This window comes from Ambystoma mexicanum, chromosome 8 (assembly GCF_040938575.1).
Source record: "Ambystoma mexicanum isolate Mex_15411 chromosome 8, UKY_AmexF1_1, whole genome shotgun sequence".
Taxonomy (NCBI): domain Eukaryota; kingdom Metazoa; phylum Chordata; class Amphibia; order Caudata; family Ambystomatidae; genus Ambystoma; species Ambystoma mexicanum.
This window is the reverse complement of record NC_090929.1, coordinates 1,182,642,807-1,182,657,855: the sequence shown is the minus strand read 5'-3', so window position 1 is coordinate 1,182,657,855 and position 15,049 is coordinate 1,182,642,807. Positions and strand designations below refer to the sequence as shown.

Below are 15,049 nucleotides of genomic sequence, written 5' to 3'. Positions count from 1 at the left end.
CTACTCTAGTAGTACTATTGGGCTTCCCCCCTTTTGTTTATTGGTAACTGCTTGACATGTCAGCCGTTTACAGCAGGCCATACCTTGAGAGTTGTGAGAGGAGCCATACCAAAACCAGTAGGCCCATTTCTACATTTACACGTAGATTACGTGGATATGATCCAAGTCTGCCAAGGATACCGCTACATGATAAGGGTTGTCTGCCCTTTATTTAGGTGGATCGAGGCCGGTCCCTGTTCACATGCTGACACCCTTAGAGCGGCCAGGTTCAAGGTCCGTGAGGTTTTCCCGAGGTGGGGCGTGTATGAGGTCCTACGGTCTGACAATGGCCCTCACTTCGCCAATGAAATGTTTCAGCACATCACAGCCCTGCTAGGCATGATATGATATGATATGATATGATATGGCATTTGTAACGCGCTTATACACAAGTGTTTCAACATAAATTCACCTGTGCGTATCACCCGCAAGCAAATGGAGTGTGTCAATGCTTGAATGGACTCCTAAAGGAGTACATAGCCAAGACCCAGCAAAGCACCAAGAAAAATTGGTTGCACTGTTTGCCCCTCACATTGTTTGCACTGCGCAATAAACCAGGGTCCGACCTCCATTTAACAGCCCATGAGGTGGTGACGGGACGGGGCATGCATGTTCCCCTGGCTCCTCCAACAAGGGCACTGAAAGACTGTGAGAAGAGTGCAGATATGTTAGGACAAGAAATGTATGAGTACATTATTTCCCTGGAGGATAGTGCTTCTTCTATCTCTCACCAGATACAGCGAATCCAGGGGGGCCGAGAAGACATCGAAGAGATCGACTGCGACAATGCTGCACATGACTGTGAACTCAAAAACTCTGTGAAAGTCAGTGATATTGTTCTCTTGCGCAACCATATAAGGCAATGGAACGCACCCCGATTTACCGGCCCTTATGTGGTCGAAGAGGTGGCAGACCGTGCTGTCAAGTTAGAAGGCAAAACCATTTAGAACCACCTGCAGGACATCAAGCCCTACAAAGCAGTGGCCTCACCTGGCAACATAGTCTCTGTGACCGACAGGGTCAACGTTCAGCACCTAGACGAGCTGCAAGTACTTTCTGAACTTACACGACTAGGTAGACCCGGACACCCCATTGTCACACGATCACAAGCAGCAGAAGCAGCGACTGAAATACTTGTACAAATTGACTAATGATACACTGCATGTTTGTTATTTTCCCTTTCCACACGCACAGGGCCTATGTGAATGTCGTGGGGATTGTACTGTTTGTTTCACCCATGTTACCTTCCACCTGTCACTCAGACACTTTCTCTAATCAATTTGTCCACGCTGTAAGGAGACCCAACCACTTCAGAGCACGATCCCCTGGAGTATATTATCTTGTCTTCGTAAAGTACTTGGCCCAAACAGACCCACAGCTTGAGCACGGTGAGCCCCCAGTGCTGGCCACATTAAGCGACCCATCAGTAAGAAAGGTCTGGGAGGAGGTTTTTGCCTTTGCCATCAGTGATTATTTGGTTCGAAGGGCTAAGGGGTACTTACAACACTAACACAGTTACGCACTTCTTTGCGCATTTCAGGCAGGCAACTGTATCACCGGGTTGCAAGGGTCAAGCAGCGTAAGTGGAAATGAAGGGAACAATAAAGAACATTATCATCATGTAGTGTCTATTAATTCCCAGTGGATTGATGGGATTCATATTCTGTCAATTATATGTTGTTGTTACTGCTACCGTTGTACCCTCTACTAACATTCCCCCGACCCAAGCAGGTGGAACGGCCATGTCAGGTAAACAAGAGAACACTGCTGATAAGATAAGGAGAGGTAAGCAGAGTGTTGACACAGAGATGAAGGGAGTAGACATGTATCTCACTGACACTGCTTGAGTGTCTAACAACATGTGGTACAAACACATGACAAAAGTAGGTAAGGAAACCACCGGGGATAGCTGTTATGTCTGCTCTTTAATCCCGTATGCAATGAGTGCCTCTAGAATGTTCATAGCAACTGAAATACCAGCAGCAAGAGCACAGTCCCTGATGTATCTCGCAATGCTGCAAATGCGAGGAAGATATCAAGGGAAGTCAGGAACATTGAGATGGATGTCCAAAGGAATATTCCCATACGAAGATAATTACATAAAGACATTAGACATGATGAACAACTATTGGCAGCTAGACGAAGCTATACAATATATAACTGATGGACCTGAGAAGGGAGAAACAAATCACATTGAAGGAACTGCCATGCCCCTGAGCAAGGGTGAATGAGGTAGGAGGAGAGCTTGGATCCTGGGAGAGGCCACAGATACTAGTGTATGGACGAGTGTACAATAACGATGGATAGCAGGATGGAGTGGTGGGAAGCAAGGCACTGACACTAGCCCAGTCATCAGTGAACAAGGTGTAGGAAGAAAATGACAAGTGCCTGAACGAATGGGACGTGAGTGCAAAGTTACTGAGAGAATGAAGCTGGACCAATGCCGATAATTCCTCTGAAGACACCAGCCCTGTGCTATCAGAATAATGGCGAGGTTGAAGTTGGCGAGAGCGTGGGGTGCAAAACAATTTAACAACTCACAGCTATGAAGGCGGGAACAGCAGCACTGATGGATCACTATTGGGCTTGCGGATCGAAAGGATACGACAAGCTACCACCTGATTGGGGAGGAGTTTGCTCGTTGGTACACATCAACATGCCTTCATTGGTAGTACTAAGAAAGGATGTAAAGCTCGGTGAATTTCCAAAAATGAACAACAATAAGTGAAGGAAGAGGTTGGTTAAGGTGGCACCAACAGTCAAGCCTGAGAAGACAGAGAACAGAGAAGGATTGAGCAGAGTGAACGGGGGAGGGAATTATTTCTCAGAAGCATCAGAAACGGCACTCAATGAGATCCCAGTGGAGCATAGTCTGTTTTGCAGGACACAGGTGTTGTTCACATCAATAATACCATTGGTGCAGACATATACAAATGCCAAGTGGTTACATATCACTTGCTGTGAGCTGATGGTAATGATTAACTCTACTGTGAATGGGTTCAACGCAATAAAGGAAGAGCTGAGAGCAATATGGTTGGTGGCGTTCCAGAATAGATACGTTCTGGATCTCCTCACGGCTATGGAAGGAGGAGTTTGAGCAAAGATAGGGAGTTCCTGTTGCACAATCAAACCTGCCATGTTGCTGACATCATTAGAGACACCACGACTAAGCAGCGTTAGACATGAAGCACACATGCCATCAGCACTCCGGGACATAAACACACACTTGAATACATGAAGAACACGGGCGTACAGTTCCATAGCTAGAGGACAGACACATACACATACTGTCATTGCTTTTATTATTTTTGCCATTAGCTAAACGCAGCAACGCAGACCACAAGAAGCAAGAGATCCTGGTCAAAGCTTGCAGATGCTTATAGGCGAATAACCCTTTGGAGCTGCAGGAGCCCCTATGGGACCTGATAGAACCAAGTGCAACTAACCCATGGAGAATGTAGTATAGCAGCACATTGTATAAACCACACTATAATGGTTTAGGAAAAGTACAGCAGGCCACAGGCCTCTCAGCAAGAGCCGAGCTGAGCTGAATTCAGGCTGGATAAAGAGCAAAACGTCAGAGACAGGACCCGCTGCCAAGGCCACAAGATACGGATGACATTCCATTCCCTGGATGACAAAAGCACCAGCTGCAGTAAATAAGAATAATTCCTCATAATTCAGAGCTGCACAGCTCAGAATCAAGGTCTCCGAACATGTGACCCAACTAACGCAGACAATGGTCAGCGACCAGCGCTGGGAAAGTGAGCCGATCTCAGACAGAGGACTGCAACAAAGATGCTACAATGTGAGACAAGTGTTGCACCAAGCAAAAAGAGCATTCTCATAGACTAAGGTGGTACACACAAGTTACAATGCAGACACATAGTCATTCTTATTACTGTAAGGGAGGAAGGGTCTCCCAAGCCCCCCTTCATTCCTAATGACGCACACGGTATGCTCATTCCGTGGTTAACAGTGCACCTCTGGCCAAGGTGTAGGATAGACCATTGAACGACACATAACTGTGCATGGCCTATGAGCCGCGAGACTCCATTCTGTATTAGTTACTGACTCCATTCTCTACTAGGCCACATGTAAACACTGAGTATTAGCCTGCACCTCTCCCTCTAGTCGCCGCGCACAGCCAGCGTGCCAACCCCCCACCTCCTCCCCACTGCCGTCTCTGCGGCTGGCCTGTTCTCACAGAAGCTTGGGCACGAAATGTAACAGGCTAAACACTGTATCTCTCCTCATCCCTTTTACATCACTGCCCTGTGTGTGTGACCGGGCCGGAGCCTGGTCCTGGAAAAAAACATCTGTCTCCACAAACCTGCCTAAGCACCCGCAGACCCCTCCTAAAGAAATATAGACCACAAGCCCTCTAACCCCACACCTCTTTCATGTAACAGTTGCATGCCCCTCGCCCCTGTGCCACTCGAGCTCACCTCCATATCACTAATCCCATGCGGCCAAATATTCTTCTTGTACTAACAAAGAGTAAAACACACGCATTTAGATTCAAAGAGATGTTCGATTCATGTGTTTTTGAAATACTGTGTTAGATAAGGCACCTGGGCCAATGTACCCTCACTCTGTTATGCTCACCTTGTCTCTGCGGAGGCGTTGGGGCACAGTTGCAGCCCTCCCGGGAATTAGATCACCCTCTTCTGGTTTCATCCTCTGCGGATCAGCTGTGGGTGGCAACAATCGGTGGCATTGCTCCTGGTAAGTGTGAATGATGAGCTCTCCGTCATGCTACTTCTGGCAGGGGTGCTTGTTGATGGAACTGAGTTCCTTCACTGATTCCACAGTAATAGTCCAGTCCAGCTGCGACTAAGCTCCTCTTTCTGCTTTCTCTCAATGTCTCTTGTTTTTGCCCTTTTTCTGCTTTCTCCCAATGTCTCTTGTCTTTTCCCTTCTTTCTGCTTTCTCTCAATGTCTTGATGTTATTGCTCTCAACGTTGTTGTTTTTCCCTGAATAACACTCCTCTCTGTTTTCTCCCAATAGATGGAAATGCGACCTAACTACGAGTGTGGAGGCGCAGAACGTGGCTGAGCAGAAGATGGATGTGACCGCAATGTCCGGCAGCAGGTGAGTGATGGTTTTAGGGAAGGCGCGAGGTTAAATGGCAGTGCACGTTAAACGAAATGTCTGTTATGTGTCTAACCTTGTCTTTTGCCTTTCTTTTGCAGGTGCTGCGAGTTCAGATGTAGCGCATCGTGCCGCGGTGCCCAGATGATGCTGTCTGCATTCTGAGATGTTTGCAGGTGAGCCGCGGTGCCAGGAAGAAGATGTCTCCGCTCCGAGATGTTTGCAGGTGAGCCGCAGTGCCAGGAAGAAGATGTCTGCGCACCGAAATGTTTGCAGGTGAGCCGCAGTGCCAGGAAGAAGAGTTCAGGTAAGAGCAGGATCCTCCGGATGGTTAGTATGAATGTAGATGGCAGGATTTCTCCAGGTAAATTGAATCCCATGCGACAGTGAGCGTTACGCTGCACGGAGGTGCAGAATAACACGAAGCGTGTGCCTTGGGGTTGGGCTGGCTTTTATAGCTGGGCTCTTAAGGCCACGCCCCCTTAGCTCAGTTCTGCTTGCCACACCCTGCCACTCCTAGAAGTTGCACGTGCATATGCAGATGGAGGCCACAATTGGACTAATTACACACAAGTGAGAAGTTCTTGAGCGTATTCCTGCCCATAATAAAAAAGTTCAGTTCCATTCCAAGCACTTCTGCCCATAATGAAAATGTCTTGTTTAAGTTCTCCCATGAGCCTGGTGCCAAAGGCACCAGGACTGCATCCAACCAGGCCCCCCATGTATAAACGTCCCAAGGGGACATGCGTGAACCATGATGCACCCTGCTCCCTCCACGTGATAGTGTCACTCCTGTGATCCTGGGTAAGTGGCCATGACAGCACTCCCCCTCAAGGCCCCTCTCAAGGGTAATCCTCCTCCTGGCCCTGGTTTGGGGGGGTTATTACGATGGAATTGTCTAACCAATCGAGGGGCATGAACATATTCGCTGGGTTCTCAGGTTCGGTCTTGAGGTCCGACCCTTTCCAGTCTATTAGATAGTACAGTTTGGACCGAACCACCTTGGAATCCAAAATAGATTTAACTTCATGTTCGGGTTGCCCATTTAGTAATTCGGGCTCTGGTGGTGAATCAATTTGTGTATTTGGTTTCATGGGCTTGAGGAGGGAGACATGAAATACCGGGTGAATTTTCATGTGAGATTGTAATTCCAACTTCATGGCAGCAGGTTTGATTATTGCCTTGATAGTAAGGGGGCCCAGATATCTGGGGTGCAAGGCCCGTGGTCCTTTCAAAGGTATGTGTCTAGACGCTAACCAGACTTTATCCCCAATCTGGTAATCGGGAGGTTCTTTTCGGTGCCGGTCAGCAAAGAGTTTTTGTCTTTCGTTGGCCTTGTTCAAGTGCTCTGTTGCTTCCTCAAGAACTTCAGTGATGGATTCATGCAAAGTTTTTATTGCTGGCATTTCCAAAGTATCGGGTGGATCAAACACTGATGACTGACTGTGGGTGTCTTCCGTGTAGAGTATAGAATGGAGTTTGTCCAGTGCTTGCATGAACCAAATTGTTATATGCATACTCGGCTACCCAAAGTGTTTTTCCAGAAGTCTTCGGAGTGTTGAAGCATACATCTTAAATACTGTTCTAGCGTCTGATTGGTTCGTTCGGTTTGTCCATCGGTTTGAGGGTGGGTGCTAGTGGACAACCGGAGGTCAATTTTGGCAATTGCACAACACCTTCTCCAAAAGGCGGAAACAAATTGAGTCCCACAATCTGATATCAAGATTGATGGAAATCCATGGAACTGGACAATTTGTTCCAAGAACACGGTGGCGAGAGTCGATGCAGTTGGAACTCCTTTCAGAGGGATAAAATGGGCCATTTTGGAAAATAAATCCACAATGACTAAGATGGTGTTGTAACCATTGCAGGGAGGAAGATCCGTGAGAAAGTCAATTGATAGTGTATGCCAAGGAACTGGTGGAACCATTAACGGACGTAGTAACCCAGCAGGGTTTTGCTTCTGAGATTTGTGCAGTGCACAGACGCAAAAGGTTGTAACAAATCGGGCAATGCCTTTCCTCCAAGTGGGCCACCAATAGTTTTGTTTTACCTTAGCCTGTGTCTTGGCTATACCAGGATGTGTTCTACTAATGAATCATGGTCGTTTGTAATGATTTGAGTTTGCAGTTTCTTTTCCTGGATATATAACTGTCCTTGGAAATATAGTAGGTTGTTCTCGATGGTGTACCGGTCTCCCTTTAAAAGCCATTCTTGTTGTTTTACCTGATTCATCTGGGACTGTAATCTGGTTTTTAAGTCATCTAAACACGTGGTAGCAGCAATCATGGTTTGAATTCGTTCTTCAGGAATGATGGCCTAAAGAAATCTGTGTTCTTTATGGGATACGCCAAGCATGGTGCCTTTATGAGGCATTCTTTCAATTTGGCAACTGCCTCAGATTGCTCCTTTTCCCATTTCCAGGGCGTATTCAGTTTCAATAGTTTAGTCAATGGCTGAGTGATTTCAGCATAATTTTCAATACATTTCCTGTTATATCCCGTCATTCCTAATAAACCTTTTACACCTTTTAACCCATATTCAGTTATTTCATGGCCTAGGAAATTCACATTTTTCTTACACCCTTGGGCTTTCTGTAAAGATACTTTGGCACCCGCCTTTTGCAATTGGTCAACTACATGTCTAATTTCATCAAAAAGGATTTTTAGGTTTTCATTTTTTATCAGGAAATCATCTACATAAACTATGGTCCCTCTTTCCGCTGCATCTGGCATAGCTTTTCTCAAAAATATGCCAAATTCATTCCCACTATTGACATACCCGAATGGTGTTCTAGACCAAGCGTATTGCGTTTTATCAAATGAAAATGCAAATAAATTCTGAATGTCCTCTGCCAATGGCACACACCAGTACCCAGATTTGAGATCTAATGTGGTAAATACCTTTGACCCATGCACCTGAGCAAGACCTTGATCATTGAATGGTAGCAGCCATCTAGACACTGGCACTCTTTTATTTAATTCCCTCAGGTCTGCACACAGACGCCATTGACCATTTGGCTTTAATACACCCAAAATAGGAGTGTTGGAGGTACTATGAATAGGTCTGATAATTCACCTAGACTCCAAGTTTTTAATTATCTCTGCCAATGACTCTAAGCATGCCAGTGGCAATCGATATTGGTCCACAAATACTGGAGTTCTACCACACACCTCTGGTAATGTGGCAACATGTAAATCAGTTAGGCCGCTATCATATGCGTCTTTAGCAAAAACGTCCTTAAATTCCATAAATATTTTTCTCAATTCATTTTTATCCTCTTCGCTACTGCATGCATCTGCTAACAGCATTTGCTCCTCTGCCATTTTTGAAAATTCTGGGAAATCCTCCAGTGGAGGAACCTCTGTGCTCTCTTCTAACTGTGTGGCTGTATCTCTCAGCAAAGCTGCCACTTTTAAATATTTTGGTACATCAGCCTCCATTTCAATGTGCTGATTTTCTGTATCATTTTCATTTAATTCAAATACTATACAATTCTCCTGGTGACAGCACACTGTCTCATTGGAATCATAAGGGTATACAGATTGAATCTTGAACATCCCTTTGGGTTGAGAATCCAGATACTCTGGCAATACACCCTGTGCATCTACATATCTCTCAGGGATGTTTCCAATCACCATGTTATTGAAATCTGCAGTATAATGTGATATTTGTATGGCCATTCCTATTAAGGAATTCTCTTCTAAATGAATATCTTGACATCCTTTATTATCCACCATGATTTTGACTGACCCCTCCCCAACATCTATCAATGGGGTATATTCATAATCCAACCCTTGCTGTTTCATGGATTCATTCAAGCACAGAAATGCATCAGAATCCTTCATTTGTTGTCCATTCTTGCGCTTTAATGTTATAGCAACCTGTTTGGTGAATGCAGGAATAGTAATATCCTTCTTCACCTGTAATTCATTTGCATATGGTACCAATTGTACACAATGATAAGCCTTTCTTTTGTCTTCAAATTCGGGCACAGGCCCGCCTACCCGGGACCATATTTTTTGGTTAAGGAAATCTTACACCATGCACATCCTGTGCATGATATCATTGCCCAGATAAAAATCATTTTGTGTTCCATTCACTATCCACACATTGTGGTAGATGTTTTTTTGTCCAACATTAATCTTTATCATGCACCTTCCTGCAATTCGATTTTCAAAATCTGGGTTGTCCAAAGCAGAGATATATTGGTTTTTAATTCTAAATTTTGGGAGCTCCTCCCTTTCCATTATTCTCTTCAGTAGTTTCTCATTAATAAAACTCCTTTCCTGTTCAAGCGCCAAAGTGGCTTTTATCATTTTAGAGTGGCCATTTATACCACTATGAATACATGGCTGCTCATCTTCCATACGTATTTCAGCAAGAGTGGTGATGTGTTTTTCTGTGTCTGCTTTAGGGATGGTGTTCTGTTTGCACTTCTTCTCTTTTAAATAGAAGCGCAATGTGTGTTCATCTATCTCAGTTTGCCATTTCTTCCTAGGGTCCAAATACATCTGTACAGATTGTATTTCTCTTTCATTTTGCATTTTGTCATGACACATCAAAATAATGGTGACACTAGGTACACAGCTATTCTGGAGGTACACCTCCACAGCATCATTCGATTTGGCAACAGTATGGCATTCATTTACACTGCTGTTTTGTGATTTTGTTTTCTTAGACCTTAATGGTTTTTTGGTTAAAGACCACAGAACCCCATTCACCCCATCAATGAGAGGAGACAATCTTTTCAGGCAATCTGTTCCCATCAAGAATGGAATTTCACAAATAGATGTGATCAATAGTCCTGTTTCATTCTGTGTTTTCCTATTTTTATGTCTACTTCAGTGACACCCTCGATAGGCTCCTCCTCGCCGTTAAAATTATGTACTGGGCCTTCACTCTGTTTCACTTTGACCTGATTCTGTGGAGATCTCTCTTCATTGATACTTTTTACCAATTCTTTGGACATAATTGTGGCCTGTGCGCCTGTGTCAATCATTGCAAATGTACTACACTTCTCTTCCACAGTAATGGGAGCATAATATCTGTCTTCAACTTCCTCTATACACACAAAAAGTGTGAATTCTTACTGATTTCAGGATTCACTTTTCTCAGACCCTTCTCACTTTTGGCTAAGCACATCAGTAAATGAAAGGACATTTTTCCCTCCTTTCTATCCATTTCCATTTGAGAAACCTTACTCATTTCACCATATTCAGAGGTCATTTGGAGTGTGGCTACTGTTCGCCCTTCCATCCAGGGATCATCAGAGTTCACACTGCAATCCTCCAACTGAATATGCGTATAAACATCACCTGATAAATTGTCATTTTCTAATTCTGGGCATTTATGGGTATTTGGCATGATACCAGTCTTTTTAATTTCTTCAGAAATCTGTGGCTCAAATAACTATTCAGGTGACTGACCTGTACCCTCCTTTTGAGTACTTATTCTTCCTGCCTGTATTTTACTAGCACCTTGATTGTCTAGGGAGGGTGTTCTAACATCCACATCTACTCCCTCATCAATTATTTTATCCGTGCATGAGTTATCTTTCTTAAACCTGTCTCTTTGTTCCTGTGGAATTTCATGTTCTCCTCGTTTTCCTTTTTCATTTGGACACATTTCCAACGTTTGATTCAACTCTAGGTTAAACCAAACCTCTTTTTTAGATGTATTTGCAATTTCTGCCTCATGTGCATTTGCAGGCGTTTTTAAATCATTAAACAGCTCAGAGTCATTATGCAAAACCGGATCAGGGCAATCTGTCTTTTTATCATTGCATGTGTCATGAATATTTAGTAACTTATTATCAGAGGCCACCAGGTCGCTTCTATGACCTTCTGCCCCTTCATTTGATGACTGTTATTGAGCTGTACAGAGCTTTCCTATTTGTTCAGCCAACATTTTTACTTGGGCCTCGAGACACTGGAATCTTTCTATCTCTCTAGAATCTTCTCTTTGCGGCCTATGCCGATATTGGTTACTTTACCCATGGTTAAATCTATTACGGTATCTTTCAGGAGAGTGATTCCTATTGGAGTTGTTTCTGAACTCTTGATTCATGTGGGGCGGGGAGCGGGGTGTACCTATTCTTTGGTTGTAATCCCCTGGTGGCGGTGATTGATTATATTGACGTGGAGCATAATTCATACTTTGCCTCATGTCCTGTCTCTCATTTTGTGAGTATTGTCCCCTATGCTGACTCCCATTTTCAGTAAATCGATCCACATACCGGGGTCTGTCCTGATTACCAAATATCATGGTGTTGGGGTCAAATCTGTTCTGTGTCCCCAATGTCTGGAAGGGACTATTACTTCTTTGGTCTTGATTTTGTCTCTGATTATTGTTCCCGGGGCCTCTCTACTAAGTACCTAGGGCTAATGTAGCTCTCCCTATTACTAGGATCATGTGACTGAAACATTGGTGCAGAGGGCGACAATCTCTGTGGCGTACCCATCTGTTCGGGTGTCACATTATTTTTGCCTGGACTTTGAGCGGACTCAAGTGACATTTTAGCTGACCTGATCTCCATTACTGTTACCGAGGATTCTTTAGATTTTGATCTGGTATCTTTCATTTGATCACTCTCTCTACCCTGACTGTAAAGCACCTCATATAGTTTTGTACTTTGGTGCACAATCCATTCAAGGGACTTCTCACAATCAAATTCGCGGACTAACTGTGATATAATGTCTTTCGGCAAACCATAAAAATAGCCAGTTTTAAACTCATTGGAATTGTGATCAAAAGATACATCAAAACAAGAAAAAGCTCTTTTTAAGTCTTGAAGAAATTGGCGAGGGGACCTATTTGTCCCAGCTGTAATCGTGTATGCAACTTTTTTCGCCTCCTGTAATGACTGGAATGGAGAAAAATGACGACTAATCTCTTTTTCAAATTCTGCCCATGACATGTTCTGCTGTTCATTTAATCCTCTGATGATGCTCGCTGTGGGAGCATCCAGAGTTAAGTGAAAGTATTGTCTGTATTGTTCCTTAGGTATGTGTAGAGCTTTAAATATTTCGTGCACTGCTTCTAAGTGGTCCTCTATACAGCACTCCCCTCCTTTTTTGAACGGTTTGATCAGGACCTTGATTGTTTTCATTATCTTGATAGGGCTACTTTGCGCTATATTTGGGATTGCACTACTTTGTGGTTCAACCCTTGTCTCAGGTGTATGGGATTGGTGGTGACCCCCAATGAGTGTGTCAAACCCCCCAAAGGCGCTGCAACCAAGCTCAGACACCGGCACAGCCACTGGGGCACTATCTCCCCGTGTAGAGATGGAATTCACCTCAATCCCATTGAATGTGGTGCCCTGTCTTTTGTCCTGGGACCTGAAAGTGCATATCTGCTGTTCTAAATCCATGCACTTTTTAAGGAGTCGATCTGCCTCCTTACGCAAGTAATTGTTTTCATCGCCCATCTTATTAATCACATTTTGCATGTCGCTCATTTGCATTTGACATTCATTAAACTCTGTGTCTCGCTTGTCCCTTTCTTGAAACATTTTAGCTATCTCTTGTTCAACCATCTGAAGCTCACCTACTTTCGCTAAATTCTCTTTTAGTAAAACTTGTATTTCCAAAACAGCCTCGTCTTTATCTTGTCTAATGTGATCTACCAATCCTTTTAAGTGTTTTAATTCTTGCTCACTGGGCCTCATTACGACTCAGGCGGTAAGGGGTTTACGGCGGCGTAAACAGCGCCGACCCTTGCCGCCTGATTCCGAGGTCCCTTAGCGCCATGGAGGTTTTAACACCTGCTTTTAGCAGGTGTTAAAATCCATGGCGCTAAGGGACCTTGATGTTAATTACGCCACCGTAATTTACGGTGGCGTAATTAACGCCTTCCCCACTCCCATTATGCCCTATGGGGCAAAAATGGGAATGGGGAAGGGTAAATGGGGATTGGGGACTTACCGCCCCGCCAACCTCGGAATGGGGCGGTAAGTCCGCCAACCACCATGGCGTAAACGTAGTTTACGCCATGGTGGTAAAGGTACGACCCAGGCGGTAACTTACCGCCTGGGTCGTAATGAGGCCCACTGTCCTCAAACATTTTTTTCCTTTGGGACAATTGAGTGTCGAGTTCTTTACACTTTGACTGCATGTCATTTTGACATACCTCCAGTTCTGCTTTCAACATGTTCCCCTGTTCACTAACTCCATCTAATTCAACTGTTAGTCTCCTAATTAGCTTGGCATCATTTTCTTGCATTCGCAGAGACCTATTTAAAATAAACCATGTTTTGGCACATAGTCGTAACAGACAATCCTTCTCTGCAAGTTTATCAGCGGCATTTAATAATCTCAGAAGGCAGACCTGAATTATGCTACCCTCTTCAAAAATATTGTCCAATGGTTCTTTCTGAACTTCCCCATAGATACGGTCATGCCACTCTGTGGCATTATTTCATGACCATGTTCCATGTGCATATAATATTGCCTCCAGATATTTCACCAACTCTGGGAATGTGGCATCAATTTGAGACATTCGGAAATTCACTTTCATTGTCTCACTGCTCTCACAAAATGGGTTCCCTTTAATGCACATATGGTAGTGTGGAACGCACTTGCCACGCCCAGAAGGTGCTCTACAGTCACTTTCCCTGCCAACGCACCATTACTTTTAAGAGATTTTGTCTCATTGGGGTAAATTCGGGATTTGGTGGTATTTTCTTACCGTAAAATTATTGGCAGTAATTTGGCGGTAAATTGACCTTACATTTAGAATGGGTTTGGTATCACTCTATTTTAGTGACCATATATTGTTAGCGTGTATTGGCAGTAATTTTAGTGGTATCTTACTTTGTGGTATTTTCAGAATTATCTTATTCCTGTGGTATAGTGGTGAGCATGTTTTTTTTATACTACAACCCCATCATAAACCTTTCCTTTCTATTAGAATGTCTTTTAGTCGCCTGCAGAGAGCCCCCAGACGTATAACACCTCAGAGAACCCAATGAGCGTATTCATAGCGCCACCTATTGTCTGTGGCTGGTACTACTGGCTTGTGCACATCCAGTAATCTAAGTGCCATATTAGGCACCCCTTCCCTTCAGCATGCAAGGAAGGAATCACTCATTACATTGCACACACACACACCTTCATACTTTGTAGATATTTACTACTGACTTTCTCTTGTTTGCTATTTAACTACAGTGGTAACTTGGTAAATGCACTACTGCACTGATATAAACATCCCCTCTGTACTTCACTTACATAAATAAATCACAGATGCATGAATGATACTAAAGTCTCAGTTGTTTTTATATACACTTTGTATTACATACCATTTACAAGCTGCAAAATCTTACCACATGATATTTACAGCATCACCTGCAAGATATAAAGAACAACAGAAACAAGCATGTATTTTGCAAACACGAATTTATGTTCCCTCACTTTGAACGTAGAGAGAGAAATAGACATATAATTTTCCTAACCTCCCTGCACTGCAATAAATCCTAGCAACACACGTACGGCATACTATCTGTTCCTCACTTAGCACTTATCTTACCAAGGCCGGTAAAATCTGAAGTTCCCGCACAACCTCACTGTCTTTGCACACCCAGATTCAGTGCCAAACTCCCTCGTATGTGGGGAGCTGCCAGCTTTCTATCTCATAGCCAGCACTCAACCCACATGGAGTTCGGCAGATAAGGCACCATCCGTCTCTTGGTCCCTGCACGAACTGCCACCTCCCTTCATTTCATTTCTTAGGAAAACTCTCATTCAACCCCCTGTTTACGTGGCTTGTCTGCCCACATTCCCTACCAATCAGAGTAAGTGCCCTGTGCCAGCCTTCATTTTTCAATACAATGAAGACTTGATTTCCAGAGCAACTGTTTCATTTTCCTTCCTGCATTTTACATATTTTTGTTCTCCACGAGATGAAGAAAACGCT

The 15,049-nt window shown here is 43.9% G+C and overlaps 1 protein-coding gene across 3 annotated transcripts in view; it reads left to right on the top strand.

Moving 5' to 3' along the window:
* Positions 1-15,049, top strand: part of LOC138472869 (interferon-induced protein with tetratricopeptide repeats 5-like) — a 156,957-nt gene that overhangs the window by 80,911 nt on the left and 60,997 nt on the right. Inside the window, exon 1 of one of the 3 annotated variants that reach the window (XM_069611259.1) lies at positions 5,272-5,410. The exons of 1 other annotated variant lie outside the window; for it this stretch is intronic. In XM_069611259.1, the coding sequence (XP_069467360.1) occupies positions 5,301-5,410 (110 nt within the window). In that variant the 5' untranslated portion in view covers positions 5,272-5,300. Of the gene's footprint in view, positions 1-5,271; positions 5,442-15,049 lie in introns of those variants that run through there. One more of the 3 variants, XM_069611260.1, reaches the window with a different exon arrangement.